Below are 19,880 nucleotides of genomic sequence, written 5' to 3'. Positions count from 1 at the left end.
CAGACTAATTCACAAAGCACCAATGGAAAGTAAATATAAAAGAGTTTACATACCTGCATTACAATTCAATGCTGGCTTTGTCTTGCATTTTCTAGGGTTACTTTCTCTGAATAGATGCAAGTTTACAAGCTGTCAGTATATTATTCATCAATAATATTCATGGTTAAAAAAACTAAGAAATAGCATGTTGAAACAGAATCTCGGATGCAATTCTTGACCATTGGTTGTGCTTCTAAATATAGATAGGTTACTTTATTAAGATGCACATGTAGCATCATAATTTAAAAAACTGATGGGCAGACTTATGTGAACCTTTCTATTATTTAAAGGCAAAGGAGCCACATTTTACACAAATTTGGCCCATGTAGTAAGCCCATATAGGGTACTTGATGGGCCAAGAAAACATCCTACAGAGGTCAAATTTGAACTTTTCTAACTTTTTTGGACAGTAAGGGTATTTTGGTCATTTTAACATGTGCCTGTAGGGTCCAGCTATTAGTCTGACGTGTCTAGTTGTCTAGTCATATTTACTCATGTTTAAATTTTCAGTCATTTTTTGTGTCTGTAGGGTCCGGCCTATTAGTCTGAGGTGTCTAGGTGTCTAGTTTACTCAAAAAAAGGCCACCCTCAAAAAAGTACTATCAGTTGTATCCTCTTTAAAACCTGTGTATAGACAACCAGCTCCTAACAAGCTCTATGACCCTGTTAATGACCTCATCTTCAGAGGAGGCTTTGAGATAAAAAGTCCTACTGTTCCTTTGAGTCCACACTGCCCACAGAATTGCCAAAGGAATAGAGGACCAGCAAATTTTCCCTTCCTCGTCATCCCTGATATGTGCCAAGCCTCCAAGCATGCTTTAACTGAGGCAGGCATGCTCCAGCTTACCTTTAAGATCTTTAGAAAATAGTTCCAAATCACTGTTACAAATTTGCAGTGTAAAAACAGATGGTTAATTGTTTCTGTCTCCACAGTGCACAGACTGCATCTCAAGTCATTGCAAATAAAACCTCTCAGCAACAACTCTTTGGTGAGGCACTTCTCTAATATTGTCACCCAAACAAAAAATTTAACTTTAGAAGGTGCAATTGTCCCCAAAATGGCCCTGCTAGGAAAAGGTGTGCTTTATTTTCTCCTACCAAAATGCTGTAGAAAGATTTAACTGAGAACACTCCTGATCTTTTCCACTTCCACACTATTGAATCCTGATTTTGTAAATTTAGAGTCTGATCTTGGAGTCGATCTAGGAGATTTCCTACCTGTTGAATATCCCAATCACTAAAGTCCCTTCTAAAAGTAGTCCAGCAGATGTTATCTCTCCTCTGCACAAAAGAATCAGCTACCAGCACCTCTTGTCAGCTGCCAAATTAAACAGAGTGGGAAACAGCTCTTTTAGAGAGCTCTCCCCAGTCCAAGGATCTAGCCAGAATCTGATCCTTCTGCCATCTCCAATTTTAAACCTAATGCAACATTTGAAATGGGTGGTGTCTCTATAGATTCCTTCCCACAGGATACAACCATAAGTCAAAAGTGGAGGTCCACTGTCCCAACCATTATTATCCAGCCCATATTTTTCAGCTATTACCTTTTTTTTTATCAATAACACAGTTCATTAATTATCACAATGGGAATTACAAAGAGGAAGACAAACTTTCTTATCTTCCAACTTCAGCTTGAGCCCCAAGAAATGAAAAAGAGAGAAAGAGAAAAGGAAAAAGGAAAAAGGAAAAAGGAAAAAGGAAAAAACAGATTTGAATTACAACTGTTCCCAGAACATTGACTCCCTGTCCACCCCTTGTTTAGCTAACCCATCAGCAAAAGAATTAGCTGATTTTTTTACCCAACTAATTTTAACTCCATTTCTCGAACCAGCCATCTGAATTTCCTTCTCATATTGCTATATCTCCATAAACCACTATCGTCCTTATTCAGCCACCCTACCACCACCTCCGAGTCCCCTTCAATTATGAGTTTTCTGAGATTCGTCTCCCTAGCTTTCTGGACTCCTTCCGAGACTGCATGGATCTCAGCTCGAAGGGAGTCACCCCCTTCATTAAAGTTTGTGAATAGCTCTAGGGATTTCATCCAGTATACAGCCCTTATATGGATCAGGGCCCTCAGATCTTCAGCACTTCACTCTTCTTCCCATAAAGACCAACAGACTGCTGCCCTCAGTCCTCTCCACATAGTCCTTCCCCTTTTCATACACCACCTGAAAAAAGGAGCAAAAAGACTTCGCATATTTGATGGGGGATTCCAAGTACACCCAAACAGAGAGAAAGCCCACTCCCAAATAGATTTTGCAAATTGGCAAGACACCAGTAGATGGAAACCAGTCTCCCCATCAGCTTTACAAAGAACACACCAATGAGGGGATAAACAAGAATTGGGTCTCTTCTTTTGGAGAAAATCACCAGTGTTGATTCTTTCCAGAAATGCTTCCCAGCAAAAACTACCAACCCTAGGAGGAATTGGTCTGCACCAAACCTCATTAACAGGGAAGGGGGGATACAAGATTGGTGGACTGGCTTAACAATTTAAAGGAGGCACAGGAAAAAAATCCAGTAGGGGTGGGGGTCCAAATTTTAAAGTCTTACTTAGTTGGGTCTTAGAACACATTATCAAGAAGTTGGAGGAGACTCGAAACAGTGTCAAGATCTGAGTCTCTCACAGCCCTTCTCAGACCCAAATTCCAACCAAACCCAGAATTGGAAGAGGAAGGGGTGATGAAAGAGGAAGTTGTCTCATTTTTAAAAACAGATAGGGAATACAAAGAAGGAAACCAGTCCTTTTAAAGGGGCATTCCCCACCCAAGTTTGTTCCTAGAATTTTATGGAATTACCTGAATTCAAATCATACCTGATAAGAGGGGAGAAATCATGAATGGCTTTCCAAGGCAAAGCGCTTGTGGTCCTAGCCAACTACTATTACCTTCCTCCAAAGGTTATCTGGTTCAGCACCTCCAGTGCCAATTACCTAATAAAGCTAGGTTGAAAGACTTTAGATCTCTTATCTCCAAGCCCCCTTGTAAATGGGGTTTGCATATCTGACCCCAATTCACTAGATGATACATGTGCAAATCTTTCAGTTGGAAGGTTTAGAGATGTTGCAATGAAAAGAAGAAGAGGAAGCATCGAGAATGCTTGGTGTGTTACTATTCACACCAAGAGACTTTTCATTTTACTTCACAAGTAAATTACAAAGGTGCCCTTGAATAGGCACTCAAATACAAATATTCATAGCAAGACAGAAATGCCCTCACACTCTTAACACTCCCCCTCAAGTTGAGCATAGATATTTATCATGCCAACTTGTTCAAATTGTTGTCGAGCTTTGATTTGGGAACATCTTTAGTAAGACAATCAGCCAACTGGTCTTCAGACCTCACATAAGGTAGACAAATCTCTCCACTGGCAACTCTTTCTCTAATGAAATGTCAATCAACCTCTATATGCTTTGTGCGATCATGTTGTATAGGATTGTGGGCTATGTTTATGCAGTGATTTAAAAGGCGCACCTAGGTGCTCAGGCGAGGCGCATTTTAGGGTAGGCACCTCGCCCAAGTCCTAGGTACAGCCCATTCAAAAGGCGCACGCCTGGTGTGCCTAGGTGTGCGCCTGGTGCGCCTTGCGCCTTAGCCCAGGCATGCACCTTTTGAAAATTTGCCACTTTTTCTGGTCGTTGGGCCGAGGGCTCCGCCCCCGGACCCCCGTGCCACGCCCCTCGAGGCCAGCCCAAACAAGTCCATGTTAGGGTCTTAAATTCTTAGATTTCACACAAAAAATAATAATTTTATAGTTTTAATTGCTTTTAAGAAGATATTTTTTTAAGATGAATGAATGGACAACATTACCAAATAGGGGATTCTCAAAGCTTCTGTGAGCGAGCAAAAGACCCTAACATGGACTTGTTTGGGCTTGCCTCGAGGGGCGTGGCACAAAGGCGGCTCGTAGAATTAGGAATGTAATATGTCACATTAGCTACTTGATGCAATTAAGAAAAAAAAAAGAGATTGTGGGCTTTATATGCTTGAAAATGTTTTATATGTTTGATTTCATTTTTAAATTCTCATTTGAATATGCTTTACATATTATATTTATGTATTTTAATTTTAAATAATAGGTTTTTTAAAACTTAAGTTAATATTTTTATTAATATTATCTTTTATAACTTTTTATTTTTTTTTTTATTTTTTGCATTTTTTTGCATTTTTATCTTTTTTTTTAAATTGTGCGCCTTGCCTCAAAAAGGCGCGTGCCTCGCCTTGCGCCTTAGGCGCAAAATGGCCCTTGTGCCTTGCGCTATTAAAATACTATGTTTATGGTAGCTTGATTGTCACAATATAATACAATTGGATCAATCTGCACTCCCATTTCTGTCAACAAGTTCTTCAACCACAACAATTCTAAGACTCCATGCGCTATAGCTCTGTACTCTGCATCTGCACTAGATCGAGCCACCACTGATTGCTTCTTGCTTCTCCAAGATACAACATTACCACCCACAAAGGTACAATAGCCAGAAGTAGACTGCCTATCATCACTAGAACCTGCCCAATCAGCATCAAAATAGGCCTCTACCTTTAGATGCCAATGATTAGAACACAACATCCCCTTTCCTGGACATCCCTTCAAATAGGCAAGTATTCTATTCACTGCTTGCATATGAGATGATCTAGGCTTGTGCATGTATTGGCCGACCACAATTACAGCATATGATATATTTGGTAAGTCAGAAACAAGTAGAAAAGGCAACTAACAAGTCTGTGATACACACCTTTGTCAGGAAGGACATCTCCATCATCAACTCCCTACTTATGATTGGGATCAATTGGAGTTCAGCCGGTTTACAATCCAATTTTCCTACCTCCTAAAGCAAATCAAAGACATATTTCCTCTGAGAAATATAAATGCCCCTCTTTGACCTTGTGACCTCAATCCCTAGAAAACACTGGAGACTTCCGAGATCCTTAATTTCGAATTTAGTAGAAAGGAAAGACTTCAGTTCAGCAATCCTAGAGACATCATCCCCTATGATAACAATATCATCAACATATACTATCAACATAGTCTATTTTTTCCATTTGCTCTCCTAATAAACAGGGTATGGTCAACTTGTGATCGTGAGAAGCCAATTTTTAAGACAGCTTTCCTAAATCTGTCAAACCAAGCTCTAGGTGTGAAGAAACTCCCTGATGTACCATATTACTGTAGTTCTTATTGTATTGTATCTCTTATTTTATTATTTTCTCTTTAGCCCTGTAAGGGCCTCTCTGTAAATTCTTTAATATCTATTGCCCTACAAAGGCCTCTCTGTAAATTCTTTAATTTCATTATCTATATGAAAGACCCTTGGGGTAGGGTCGTATCATCCATTTCTTCACCCCAGAATCCTGTATTCTTCTCTGGGTTTGTTGACATCGTACCAGAGTAGGTTCCTGTTCTTTCTTTGCTTTCTCGTTGGCCATATCAGGGGTACTAATTTTTGGGTGTTTCAACTGGTGTTAGGGTTGTGCTCTTCAACTCCAATCCTAGTTCTCTGTGGAGGTTTCTATCCGGTGTTAGGGCTGTGCCCAAATTTGTTTTTTTTCTTACTCAGAAAATCTGTGGGATCTGAAAAGTCTTGAGGGAGTTCTGACCTTCTCTCTTGGGCGATAGCAAACTTCTTTCTCCTATTGTGAACTGGTTCCTCCAAGGCGGCAGCAGCCTAGCTTCTTATGGTTCAGTTTTGAACAGTAGCAGACTAAGAAATCTCAACAGTCTGGTTTCTTTCTCCTTCAACAGCAGCACAGACATAAGGTCCTCTCTTCAAGCTAATCTGCTAAACTTCTCATTTCAGGTTGGTGTATCTCACTATTGTCTTAATCGACTATTATCAGTCCTAGGAACCCTAGTTTTGTGCTGCCCTAGGGTATTTTCTTCTCTTGGTTATCGGTCCTTGGAACCCTAGTTTGTGCTGCCCAAATTTTGTGTTGTTCTGGGTTGTTTATTGGAGGATTTTGATTCCTCTATAAAGTTTCTTGTTTGAAGTTTCTCTGGATTGCTGTTTTCTACATTTCATGCTTCAGCCCTGATATTAATTTTTTTTTGAGAAATACTATGTTCAGCTAAAGTAATTCACTACCTTGTTCATTGTTGATTTAAGTGCACTGATTAATATTGCAAACATCAGTGTTGCTACCCTTTTCCCTGGGTTGATTTTGCTCATTTATGATGGCTGAAAAGATTGACTTTCTCCTTGTAAAATTTGATGGAACTAACTACATTATGTGGAAGTTTCATTTCGATCTCTATGTTGAGGGAAAGGGACTGGAAGGTTACTTGAATGGGACTGGAAGGTTACTTGAATGGGACTGTAGGTAAACCTGATGAGGCTGATAATAAACCCTATACACAATGGAAGCTAGACAACGGAAAGTTAGTCTCCTGGATTTTGAGCTCCATTGTGCCTCACATTAGTGTTCTCATGACAAGACTGAGGACTGCCTATGAGATGTATTCCTATTTGAAAAAGGTTTATCATCAGTCCAAATATGTCATAGCAATACCAGATTGAATTTGAAATCTTTGTCTATTGCCAAGGGGACAAAAAGATACAAGAATACCATGCAGGCTTTATTGATCTCTGGGCTGAATATGAACTAGTTCCTACTGAACCTTCTGATCCCATTGAGTGTGCCAAGTATTGGCAGAAACATTTTGAAAATAGAAAAGTAAACCAATTTCTCATGAGGCTAAAGACCTAAGTATGAAATAATCAGGTCAAATATTTTGAGTAGAGGAACTCTTCTAGACTTAGACTTTGTGATGGGAGAGTTGTTGAGGGAAGAAACTAGACTCCCAACTACTACAAACATAGAAGGGAAACATCTTGATTCAAGGATTTTTTCTTGCACAAGGGAATAAGAAATCTTGTGGAAAAGACCCTTCCAAAACTTAATGCTATGAATGTAAGGGATATGGACAAATAGCTTCTCATTGCAAAGAGAAGAATGTATGCACCTATTGCAAACAATACGAGCATATCATTTCATACTACCCAATTCATCCACCCAAGGGTCCCATGAAGAAGAATCAGCCATGAGCTTATCAGGCGTCTGAGGGACAAGTATCTGATACCTCTATTGCCAAGGGAGAATCCTATGCTTCCATGAATAAGGAAGAGATACAACAACTGGTATCCTCTGCTATCTCATTTGCCTTTTCTACTATCGGCCTATTTCGTGAGTTCTCTGGTTATTGCTCTTCTCCCTCTCACGTTTGGATAATTGATTCCGGTGCTACAAATCATATGACTAGGGCCTATCCTAAACCCTCAAACAGACTGTCTGAGACCAACCATAGGCATATTGTCACTGCTAATGGTGAGAAACTTGACATCATTGGGAGTGATGATTTGTGTATCAAATTTTCCCCCTCAAACTCTTTGTCCCTTGCTAAAACTTTCCTTGTTCCTAAACTTATTGTCCCCTTATTTTAGTTGGTCAACTAGTTGATGAAGGTCACATTCTAACATTTTCCTCTTATGGTTGTTTGATTCAAGACCAGTACACTAGGACGGTGACTGGGAAGGGGCGTAGGACGGGCCGCTTGTTTGCATTGGAGTTTGAGAAATCACAATCAGCATCATCCTCTACTTATTTGAGATCTTATACATTGAGTCCTATTTTGAGTCAGAGAAACTATATCTAGGATTTCTGGCACAAACGTTTGGGCCACCCAAATTCAAAAAAACTTAAATATTTATTTGAGTCTAGTTTTATTAAAACTAAAGTTCCTTCTATGAAATCCTTTGATACATCTTGTGTTTATTGTGGTTTGAGTAAGAGTCATATTTTACCATTCACTCACCGAGCTGAACATGCTACTTCACCTTTTGAAATTATTCAGTGATGTTTGGACATTATCTGTTGTTTCTCGAATGGGATACAAGTATTTTGTGTTATTCATTGATGATTGTACCAGGTACACTTGGATCTACTTTCTCAAACACAAATCAGAAGTTTTTCCAACCTTTCAGTTGTTTCATAACATGGTTCGAGTTCAGTTTCAAGCGAATGTGCAAACCTTACGCTCAGACTCAGGTGGAGAATACAGTGACGGAGAATTTTTGGTTTATCTGAAACATCATGACATACAAGTCCAACGATGTTGTTCAGACACTCCTCAGCAAAATGGTGTGGCAGAAAGAAATAATGCCCAGAATCTCAGTGTCGTAAGGACTCTTCTACAAGAGTCACATGCGCTTCCCACATTCTGGGTACAGACCGCTAGCACGACAGTGTATCTAATCAATTGTATCCCATCTTTTGTTCTTGCTAACATCTCATCAGAAGATGTTTGGATTCCCCCCCCCAGATCTTTCCTATCTTCATGTCTTTGGGTGCCTATGCTTTGTTCATCTTCCTCCTTGTGAACGTTCAAAGCTTTCAGCTCAATATGTCATGTGCGCTTTTATGGGATATAGCCCTAACCATGAGGGATTCCTTTATTATGATCCCTCAACACGCCATATCTGTATTTCTCGAAATGTGATTTTTCTTGAACATATCTCCTTTTTTTCAGGAACTGCCAAGTTACATGCACCCTTTGTTTCAGTTTTACATGATTTTGAATCACAGGATACTCCATCGTCCACTATTGAGAAGGATCTTCTCATCTTCTTTTGCAAGCAAGTTCATGGTCCAACTCCTATGCCTATGACCCCTCTTCCTCCTGGTCCGGATCCTTTGCACATCACAGACAACCCTGTAAGTAACCCTCCAGTTTCAGATTCCGTAATTATTCCTCCTGTACCTTTACGTCGTTCTACTCCTTATCTATTGTTTTGTCCTCTACAGATATTCCCCGTTCTTACCAGCAGGCCAGTAGCAGCCCTCAGTGGTGAGATGCAATGGATGCAGAGATTCAAACTTTGCATGAGAATGACATCTGGGGCCTTGTCCCAACACCTTCAGATGGCTCTATTATTGGGAGCAAATGGGTCTATTCCATCAAGCTGAAATCTGATGGGTCTCTGGACAGTTACAAAGTCAAGCTTGTGGCACAAGGATATACACAAGAGTATGGCATTGACTACGAGGAAACATTTGCTCCAATGGCCAAGATTACTACAGTCCATGTTCTTTTAGCCCTCTCTACTGCACACTCTTAGACTATCTTTCAACTGGATGTGAAAAATGCTTTTTTACATGGGCATATAACAGAAACAGTATATATGAAACCTCCTCCCAAGTACTGTAGTGAACCCTCCCTCATTTGTCGACTAAAGAAATCCCTCTACGAGCTAAAGCAAGCCCCTCGAGCTTGGTTTGAAAAATTTAGAGATGTTGTCGTGTAAGCCGAGTATAGCCAAAGTGTGTCGAACTACTCTCTTTTTGCCTGGGAAAAGACCCCAGGAACTTACCATTCTCTTACTATATGTTGATGACATATTGTTGACTGGAGATGATATAGAAGGAATTCAGGACCTCAAGTATCTTCTCCACGGTTCCTTTCACATGAAAGATCTCGGCCCTCTTAACTATTTCTTGGGACTTGAAGTTCAACGGAGCTCCTAGGGTTATTTCGTTTGCCAACACACGTAAGCCTCTAATCTTGTTAAGTTGGCCAACCTTACTAATGATAAATGAGTTGATACTCCCTTGGAGCTGAATGTCAAATTATCCAAATCAGAAGGCTCCCTACTACTTACTTGATGCTTCCCTCTATCGGCAACTTGTAGGGTCTCTCATCTATCTCACCATGATTCGTCCTAACATCTCACATGCAGTTCAAGTTGTTAGTCAATTTGTCTCTGCCCCTTGTCAACCTCATTTGACTGCGGCGCATCAAATCATCCGCTATGTTCAGGACTCTTTATCACAAGGTCTTTTCTTCTCTTCATCTTCTTCTATCCAACTGAGGGCCTATGCTGATGCAGATTGGGCTGGATGCCTTGACACATGCCTCTCCACTACCAGGTGGTGTGTCTTCATGGGTGACTCTCTAAAATCATGGAAATGCAAGAAACAATAGACCGTTTCCAAGTCCTCTACAGAAGTAGAGTACAAGGCAATGTCATCTGTTTGTAGTGAAGTTGTTTGGCTTTAATCTTTATTTCAGGAGTTGGGTCATTCCTCTCCTACACCCATTCCTCTATAAGAACACCGCCCCATCCACAAAGCCCTTTAGCCATCATATTGCTCCTTCGATTAGAAAAATTGTAGCTTTCCTCTCCTCCCTTCAGATTTTTTGCTTCAATCTAAAAACTCCTACTCCACCCCGTTGTCTCCATCGCCAACTATGCTAGGTTTTCATCACCTTCCTTTACAATTCTTTTTCTTCTTGACCCAAAGTATCTCAATGGGCACTCCCCTCTCTCACAACCTAAAGAATTGTCCATAGCCCTCATCTCCTCTTCCTCTACATTGATACCAAGCACTAGACTTTATCCCAATTTATCCTTAAATCGGACATTCTCTCAAAAAGACTCATAACTACAAATTTTCCACCCCATTTCTGTTTTCCCCATCAAAAAATATTAAGTATCATCCAAGGTTCAAATTATCGATACAGGGCGATATGCTGGTAGGACGTACCAGCCTTTTTCGGTATTGTTTTTTTTTCGAAACTGGTTCAGAGGGGCCGGTCTACCCCCTGAACCACTCGCCGACCCAAAACACCCCCTGTAGGGGGCGTATCAGGAAGGCTCCGATACGATACGTATCTGCCGATATGGGCTGATACGTGACGAAATTTTGATCCTTGGTATCATCTGCAAACTGCAAATGAATTACCAAAACTTTGACCAACCATTGAATAGTTGCAAGCAATAAGCTCTTGAAATCAACTTATTAAGGACCTCAGCCACCAAAGTAAAAAAGAAAGGGAGATAGTGGATCACCTTGGCTAAGGCCTCCAATCCCCTTGAAGAAGTCAATCACCAAACCATTAACAATTATTGAAAAATGACTTGTCTACAAACAACCTTTGATCCACTTGGGTAATAACTCCCCAAAGCCACAATTTCTCGGAATATTAATTAAAAACTCCCAATCCACTAGATCATAGGCTTTCTCCAAGTCCAACTTGATTGCTACTCCATTTTCCCTTGACCTTTATTGGGCCTCCACACACTAATTTGCAATTAGAATCTAATCGGCTATTTGCCTATCCTGAATAAAGACCCCTTGAGACTGGGTAATAAGTGAGGCGAGTACCTTTTTCATCCTAATGGTCAGCACCTTTGCAATTAACTTGTAAATACTAGTTACTAAACTGATTGGTCAAAAATCCCTAGGATGATAAGCACCAATTTTCTTTGGCATCAATACTATAAAGGTTGAGTTCATTCCCAGATTGATCTCCTCTTCTATCAAACTCCTTGAACACTTTGACCAAGTCAACTTTGATTATATCCCAACAATCTTGATAAAAGGCCACTGTAAAACCATCAAGCCCTAGAGCTTTAGATCTATCCTTGAAAAGTCGTCTCCTTAATCTTTCCTCCCCAAACCTACTTTCCAAAAAGTCTACTTGATAAGCTCCCAAAACCTCCCAATCTAGCCCTTCAATTGTCCATCCCTCGTGGAGTAGCCTTCTATAAACTGATCTAAAATGATCAACAAAGGCATTGCCTATCTCACTTTGTTTGCAATCTCTAAATCCCCCACCAAAGAAGTAACTAAACTTTTCCTCCTACCATTTGCAATGGCATGGAAGAACCTAGTGTTTCCATCACCTTCCTTGATCCACTTTTCTCTAGACTTCTATTTCCAACTGATTTCCTCTCTTAATAAGGTTTCCTCTAGCTCCTTTTCCAAGATCCATCTCGAATCCCTATCACCAACCCACTAAGAAGCCATCCTCTTCCTTCCTATCAATTTCCTCGATTTGTGAGATCAGACTAGCTTTTTTCTCCTCCAATCTCCCAAATTTCACTATTCCATTCTTTAATTTCCTCTTTCAACAATTGCAGTTTCTGCAGAAGTTTTTTTACCTTCCCACTTTGGCAATTGGAGTTGGGTATCGTACCATTCCTTTACCTTATTTTTGAACTCCGGATGAGTAAGCCACACGTTTTCAAACCTAAAGGGGGTAGGTCCTCCTATGGATAGTATTCCTTTGAAACAAACAAAACAAACAAATAGGCCAACAATTAGAAATAATTTTTTTTTTGATAAATAACATCAATTCCATTAAAATAATGAATAGATACAAGAAGATCCCCTTAGAGGCGTGAGGAGCAGCCTCTCCAAACAGAAAATACACAAACTACAACAAAGAAAACATGAATGTTGAAATTAAAACAACAGTTACAATTGTGCCCAGAACAATGTTTCCCTATTTATCCCTTGTTTTGCCAAGACATCAGCAAAAGCATTAACTGATCTCCCAACCCATTGTACTGTTATAGACATATTTCTTGTCAGCCATTTGAATTTCTTTAACTCATTTTTGTAGCCCCAAGTGACATCCTCCGGATTATTTAACCAGTCCACCACTGTCTTAGAGTCTCCTTCAATCAGAAGCTGCTCCATGCCCACTTCTTTTGCAAGAAGTATTCCTTGTATTGCAGCTGACAGTTCTGCCCGGATAGAGTTCCCAACTCCTAAAGGCCTGTCCAATGTTCCTCCCAATCCAGCAACACCAAAGACCTGTCAAGCTTAGAACAAATAGGATTAGCTTGGAGATTTGACCAAGTAAACCTAGATTGTCCCAACGGAATGTCTCTTAATTCAAAGACCTCAATAAAATCTTTAAATCTTCTCATGCTCGTAGGAATCCTTTGCCTACCACTATTTCACTCATCCACAAATCTGATAACATTAAAATCCCCCCTAAGCACAAAGGACCTTCCCAAAGCCCCCTAATATTTGCCAACTCTTCCCACATCAAATCTCTCCCTATAGGAGTTTGGCCAATAAACATTTGTAAGAACCCATACAAACACATCTTGAATATTATTCAACTTTACAAAAACTAAAAATTGCCTACCAATTCTTCAATGCATTGTACTGGTTCCTCCTTCCAAACTGTTATTATACTTCCCTAAGCTCCCTAGGATGGGGCAAAACTCTAGTTAATGAGTCTTTCTCCCCAAAAACTCCTAACCCATTTATTGTCAACCTCTTGAAATTTGGATGTACGAATGAACACTACATCAGGCTTTTCCTTTTTTTTTTTTTTGATCAATAACATCAATTTCATTAAATTAAGAGAATAGAGGGAAAGGAATACAAAGGGAGATAAAATAACTTAGCTCCCCAAAAAACAGAAAACTCAGGGAAAGCAAAGAAAATTAAAAACTAGCCCAGAAAACAGCCTCCCTATTCACTCCTTGCTTGGCCAACCCATCCGCAAATGAGTTGGCACTCCTCTTCACCCAGCTGTACTGAATCTCTATGTCCCTACCCAGCCATAAGAACTGTTTTTTCTCATTGTTAAAGTTCCACAAACCACTGTCCTCTGTCTTCAACCAATTAACCACCACCTTCGAGTCACCTTCCAGAATCAAACGGCTAATATTTAGATCTTTTGCTCTTCGAATTCCTTCAAGCGCTGCAAGGATCTCAGCCCTAAGAGAGTCACCTTCTCCAATAGGGCCAGAGAATAAAACAGTAACAATCCCTTCCTCATTCCTGAAGACTCCTCCAATCCCAGAGGGCCCTGGATTTCTTACACTGCTGCCATCAAAATTCAGCTTTATAAAGCCTGAGGGGGGAGGGGACCAGAACGGACAAAGAGTCCTCTTTCATCTTGCAGTGAAAGCAATCTCTTTCAGTTTCTTAGCAAGTCATCCATAGGACAATCTGAAAACAACTCCAAAGATTTTAGCCAGTGGACCGCTCTTATAAGGATTCGATCTAACAAATCTTCCAAAGTTTTTTTCCTTATCAGAAAATATGCGTGAGTTTCTTTCTTCCCACAAAGACCAGCAAACCGCTGCCCTAATACACCTCCACATAGTCTTCCCTCACTTCTTAGGCCAACTGAAAAAAGATGGGGAAAACAAACCTTGGACAGTCTCCGGAGGATACCAAGAACACCCAAAATGGGAGAAAACCCACTCCCAAACATACTTAGCAACCTTACAAGAGACCATGAGGTGGTAGCCAGATTCCCCATCAGCTTTACAAAGAGCACATCTATTAGGAAGTAGACAATAGTTGGGTCTCTTTCTTTGGAGTAAGTCTAAAGTGTTGATTCTTTCCAGGAAAATTTCCCAACAAAAAAACCCCACCCGAGGAGGAATAGGTCTGCTCCAAATTTCCTTAACTGGAAAGGACAACCCCAGGGGGGTAGGAGGCTGAGTTAAAGTTTCAAAGAAAGAAGCACAAGAAAAGGTACCAGAGCTAGAAAGGGTCCAAAATCTGGTGTCTTCCTTAGCAGGGTTTAGGAAGACACCCTCAAGGGAGGCTAGCAGAGCTACCAGGCTATCCAAGTCTGTATCCCTAATTGCCCTACGCAGGCCAAGGTTCCAACCAAAGCCCGAAGTGGAAGCTGAAGGGACTAAGAAAGAAGAAATGGGTTCATTTTTCAAGTCTGAAAGAGCATACAAGGAAGGAAACTTGTCTTTCAGAGGAGAATCCCCGACCCAAAGATGTTCCCAGAAATTTATTCGGTTACCAGAGTTTAGACCATACCTGATCCAAGGGGAGAAAACTGGAAGCAGATTGTGGATGGATTTCCAAGGAGAAGCAGCTGAAACCCTTGCCAAGATTCCAGGATCCCAGCCATTGTCTTCCAGCCCATGAATGCTAGCCACAATCTTAGTCCACAATTTATCCCTTTCCAAAGAGAACCTCCACAAGCACTTCCCCATAAGAGCCATGTTCCTTTTCTTGAAATTACCAATCCCTAGACCTCCTATTGTTTTACACCTAGAGACCACCTCCCAGCTCACCCTATGATCTCTCTTCTCCTCTCCAGGCTCCCAGAGAAAGTTCCTTATTAATTTTTCCAAAAGATTTGAAACCTTTGAGGGGATCTTAAACACTGACAGAAAGTAAACAGGAAGGTTAGCTAGGGTAGATCTAATGAGAGAGACTCTTCCACCTAAAGAAAGAAACTCCTCTTCCAGGCCGCTAGCCTCTTCTCAAACCTCTCCACTACCGGAGCCCAAAAGATGACACTCTTAGGATTATCTCCTAAAGGGAGGCCCAAGTAAGTCAGGGGCCAATCCGTAATAGCACAACCTTAGCTCATCTGCAGATTCCCTTAGGTCTCTTTCGTTCACATTCACTCCCGCCACACAACTCTTGTCGAAGTTTACCTTGAGGTTAGATATCTGCTCAAAAAGTTGTATTATCAACTTTAGATTTCGGATCCAACTGAGGTTCCCTCCTTCACAGAAAAGGATAGTATCCATCTGCAAACTGTAGAAGAGTTAAGGGAACCTCCTCCCTTCCTACTCTCCACCCTCTTATCAGATTCCTCGAGTCTGCTCTATGGATCAATCGCCCAAACACATCAACAATAAAGGTGAAGAGAAAAGGGGAAAGAGGATCTCCTTGTCTTAGACCTCTCAACACCGGAAAGAAGTCAACCACAGTCCCGTTCACCAGGATAGAATAATGGCAAGTCCTAACACAGCCCCAGATCCACTTGCACCACCTGTCACCAAAACCATAACTCCTCAACACCTCCATCAAGAATGACCAATCAACCAAGTCGAAAGCCTTCTCCAGATCCAATTTGCAGACCACTCCCTTCTTCTTTGACTTTCTAAAGCTCTCCAAGCTCTCATTTGCAATGAGGATCTGATCGGTGATCTGTCTTCCCTCCACAAAAGCACTTCCTTCTTTTCATCATCCTTCTTCAACACTTCCTTGATTGCTCTTCTTTTTGTGGCATTCCCTAGGCCTCTAATACTCCAACTATGATCTCCATGGTCAACACTTGACTACACCCCAACCTCAACCACTCTACAATCCTCCCGTAGCACTAAATTCTTTGTTCCCTTTCACATCATTTACGAGCTTCTCAACTTCATTCAAATTTTTCCTCCTCTTACCCCCCTTGTTTGCCTTTCCTAGTGAAAGACTTCAAATCCGTAGAATTATCAACCTTAAGACCCATTCTAATAGCTAGATCCTCTATTGGGTCTTCTCCGGAAGCATCCTTCTTTTTTCCTTTAGAGTTAAACCTCGAACCTCCATTCTTCTTACTACTCCCAGTTTTAACTTCCCTTTCCTTTCCCTGAACCACTCATGTTCTCCCCCATTAAAATGTTCTCTTCACGCTGTTCTATCAATGAATCCACTCCTTTCCTACCCTCTTCCATTTCCCCTCCTATCCTTTCAACAACCCCTCTATCTCCCACAGGTTCCCCTAACTGCTCCTTACCAAGCTCTAGCTTGGCTATCCCACCTTCTATTTTCTCCCCTACAATATCCTATCCATTTTTTGGCACCACTATGGGCAAATCGGAACCCTAGATGGGAGCTGGCAGTTTTGTCAAGGCAATAGAAGAAAGTTAGTCCCAAAAATCAAACCAACAGGATTTCAAGGATTATCAAAGAAGGATGATGAATTAGGCATTGTATTCAATGCTCCTTTGTTGTTGACAATGGTTAGACAAGGGTGCTTTTGGTTTTTTCCTCCTTTCTTATACTCTCTCAATATTTGGCCACCCATATAGGGGCCTTCTTGTAATTATTATTTTCTTAAATTATAAAGTAATCTTTTGAGGGTGTGAACAGTGAATAACACACACCTCTCTACACTTGCTCTCTTCTTCCTCTTCTTCCTCTCTCTTGAAACCCTAGTTTCTGCAACTTGGAATCAAAGCAGGTAGAAGCATCTGGGAGTTGTTCTCTGTTGATCTCCTACCCAGAGGCGAACTGCTGACGTCAAACCACCACCAGATGACGTCAACAGTCCATACAGGTGCCGGCGGCAATCTATAAAACCAGCACAGTTTGATTCGCCCTGGTTTTAGAAAGTTTTGGTATAACTCTTGTCATCATATGAAGCTTCTATGATTTTTGGTGGATTTTTCGAGGAAAAATAGCAGAAATTCCAGATCTGATGTCAAGCCATGTACAGCAGGTTTAATGATATTCTTCTGTTGTAAAACCTAGACCATTCAGGTCATTTTTCAATTTGGGATTGACGGAAAGTGGTCCCGTAATTTTCTGAGCACTGTATGATTTTTGGGAGATTTTTTTCTCCCTCTATTTTTTCGCCATCCTAGTTTTTTCAGGCTTCCTTTGGTTCTTAACCATGTGGTAACCTAGTTTTTGGGTCTGGAACCTCGGTTAAAGTGTTGGGGGTCCTTTTTGTTTGGTGAAAAGGTGTCTTGTTAGAATATGGAATCATCTAAGGATTTTTGGATGGTTCCCGGTGTGCTCCCAGGAACTGCAGATATTTCCAGTGGTATGATAACTACTGTTAAACTGGATGGAACTAATTTTTTAGAGTGGTCTCAATCTGCTAAACTTACCATTATTGGGAGGGGTAAACTGGTGAAGGGATGGGAGATCCATCATATGGAGGTCGAACCCTATAGGAAGGTTGGGTGAAATTTCAAAAATTTCTTTACTCCCATCCGGGAGTAGGTGTTCACGTCCAAAGAGTGTACCAATTCCTCCCTCCACTGAAGATGACACAGCTTAGGATGAGGCAGGATCAACATGTAGTTCTTCACCAAGAACCTTTGATTCTTCAGCAAGAATCGAATGGGGTAGTAAACACAGCTATAGAATTATTTCTTCTAACCAAAAACAATATCAAGATCTAATCTTGATCAGTTCCAAGAAAATGGAGATCGAACAGGGTAGGGCGGCAAGAGCAGGGAGAAAAAGAACTGAAGGCAGAAACAGTCAAACTGAATTGTCTTCTGTGTTGTGTGTATATCTTTTTCATATCTGCCCTGCTCTCTATTTATAGCCTTAAAGAGATGACCCCCTAATCTGATTAGGAGTCTCTTGATCCAAATCTTTATTTGGATCTGAACTCTTTAAGTGATAAGGATAATTCCTTATCTTATCTCCAGATCAAGATCAACTATTCAAGGTTCGTTCTTGTAACCAAACTGGACCAAATCTGAAACCAAGATTAGGGAGAGGTATACCTAATACTAAATCCATGCAAAATTGCTCCTCCCAACACAAGGTGTTCACGCCCAAAGAGTGTACCAAATCCTCCCTCCTCTGAAGATGACACAGTTTAGGATGAGGCAGAATCAACAGGTAGTTCTTCACCAAGAACCTTTGATTCTTCAGCAATAACCGAATGGGGTAGTGAGCACAACTTCAGAATTGTTTCTTCTAGCAAGAAACAATATCAAGATCAAATCTTGATCAGTTCCAAGAAATGGAGATCGAACAGGGTAGGGCGGCAAGAGTAGGGAGAGAAAACTTACGGCAGAAATAGTCAAGTTGTGTTCTCTTTTGTGTGTATTTTCAGATCCGCCCTGCTCTTTATATATAAACCTTAAAGAGATAATCTCCTAATCTGATTAGGAGTTTCTTGATCCAAATCTTTATTTGGATCTAAACTCTTTAAGTGATAAGGATAATCCCTTATCTTATCTGCAGATCAAGATCAGCTATTCCTAATCAAATTAGGAGCTCCTTGGTCCAAATCTCTATTTGGATCTGGACTCTTTAAGTGGATAAGAGTTATCCTCTTATCCTTATCTACTTATCTATACCCAGATACGCCCCTATTTAATTAATCCAATTAACCCAGTTCGAAATGGGCTTTAGGCCCATTAAGCTTTCCGGCTCACTTCCTTTTAACCCTGGCTAGCTTCGTTCTCTTTGTATGGTGTGAGACCCTATCATTGATCTACACATCAACCACATGGGTTCAGCCTAGCCCCTGTTATAAGACCTGGCCGAATTCACTGTTGAATACAGTGAACCCCTGAGTCCATCACCATGGGCTCTTAATGGGCCCAACATTTACACTAAATGGTCCTTGGGTCCAGCCATCTTATGAAGGCCCAAGGACTGTGGGCAGATGCAAGATTAGCCCATCGGGTATAACCCTCAATGGTCTTACACTTAAGAGGGAAACTTGCAATATGCGTCAAGGGGAGAGATCTGTTGCTATGTATTTCTCTTCTCTATAGTCTATCTGGGAAGAAATGGATCACTTGAAAGCTCTAGTTTGGAAGGACCCTGAAGATGGTGAGCAGTTTCGAAAGTACATAAAGGAGAATAAAGTCTTTGATTTTTTGGTAGGCTTAAACCCGGAAATTGATTTTACCAGGCAACACATTCTTAGTGCAAGCGTTGTCTCTCTTACTACAGCTTACTCTCTTGTACAAGGGGAAGAAAGCCGAAGAACCACCATGATGCAATCCTCTGTGAGTGATCATTCTGTCTTTATGTCATCATGACCCAAGCAAAACAAACATCCCATTGCAGAGAAGGTGTTGGGACCCAAATACTCCCTCCAAACCCAACTATAGGTGTGGAATAGGCCACCACCGAGCAGCATTTCACCAGAAGACAGAGAGGCTAGCATCACACGCGGCAGAGCCTTCCAAAGTTAGTTACACTACCACCAGAAGATATCCTCTTCATGATTGCATACATGTAGGCCAGCTATATAAGGCCCTGATCATGTAACAAGTGGCATGAATGAATATCCCTTTCATCTCTCTCTCTCTGTGTCATCTTCTTCCTCCCTTTCCCCCCCTTCCCTACCATCTTCTGTTTCAGAAGTTTAAGCCACCCTCAAAGGGGCTTCCGAGGTGAGCGGTAACAAATCAGTTTGGTATCAGAGCCAAGCTATTCCAATCCCAGGCCTCACGATGCCACAGACACGTTCCACTACCGTGGATGAAAGGGTCGACCAACTTGAGGTTGGGTTTCACCAGGTGTTGAATGAACTCAAGGAACTCAAAGTGGTCGTCTCCAACTTTGTCTCTCAGCAACAGTCCGGCG

At 41.0% G+C, this 19,880-nt stretch overlaps 1 protein-coding gene across 10 annotated transcripts in view; it reads right to left on the bottom strand.

Moving 5' to 3' along the window:
• Positions 1-19,880, bottom strand: part of LOC104589915 (SNARE-associated protein-like protein) — a 51,191-nt gene that overhangs the window by 8,606 nt on the left and 22,705 nt on the right. For all 10 annotated transcript variants that reach the window (XM_088891816.1, XM_088891817.1, XM_088891818.1 and 7 more), the window contains one exon: positions 54-106. Coding sequence is in view for 4 of the 10 variants with exons in the window: in XM_088891815.1 (XP_088747941.1) it covers positions 66-106 (41 nt within the window). In the remaining 6 variants the exon portion in view is untranslated. The remainder of the gene's footprint in view (positions 1-53; positions 107-19,880) is intronic.

The sequence above is a fragment of the Nelumbo nucifera genome, chromosome 7 (assembly GCF_055504915.1).
Source record: "Nelumbo nucifera cultivar China Antique chromosome 7, China Antique-T2T, whole genome shotgun sequence".
In the NCBI taxonomy this organism is placed as follows: domain Eukaryota; kingdom Viridiplantae; phylum Streptophyta; class Magnoliopsida; order Proteales; family Nelumbonaceae; genus Nelumbo; species Nelumbo nucifera.
This window is presented reverse-complemented; position numbering and strand designations above follow the sequence as displayed.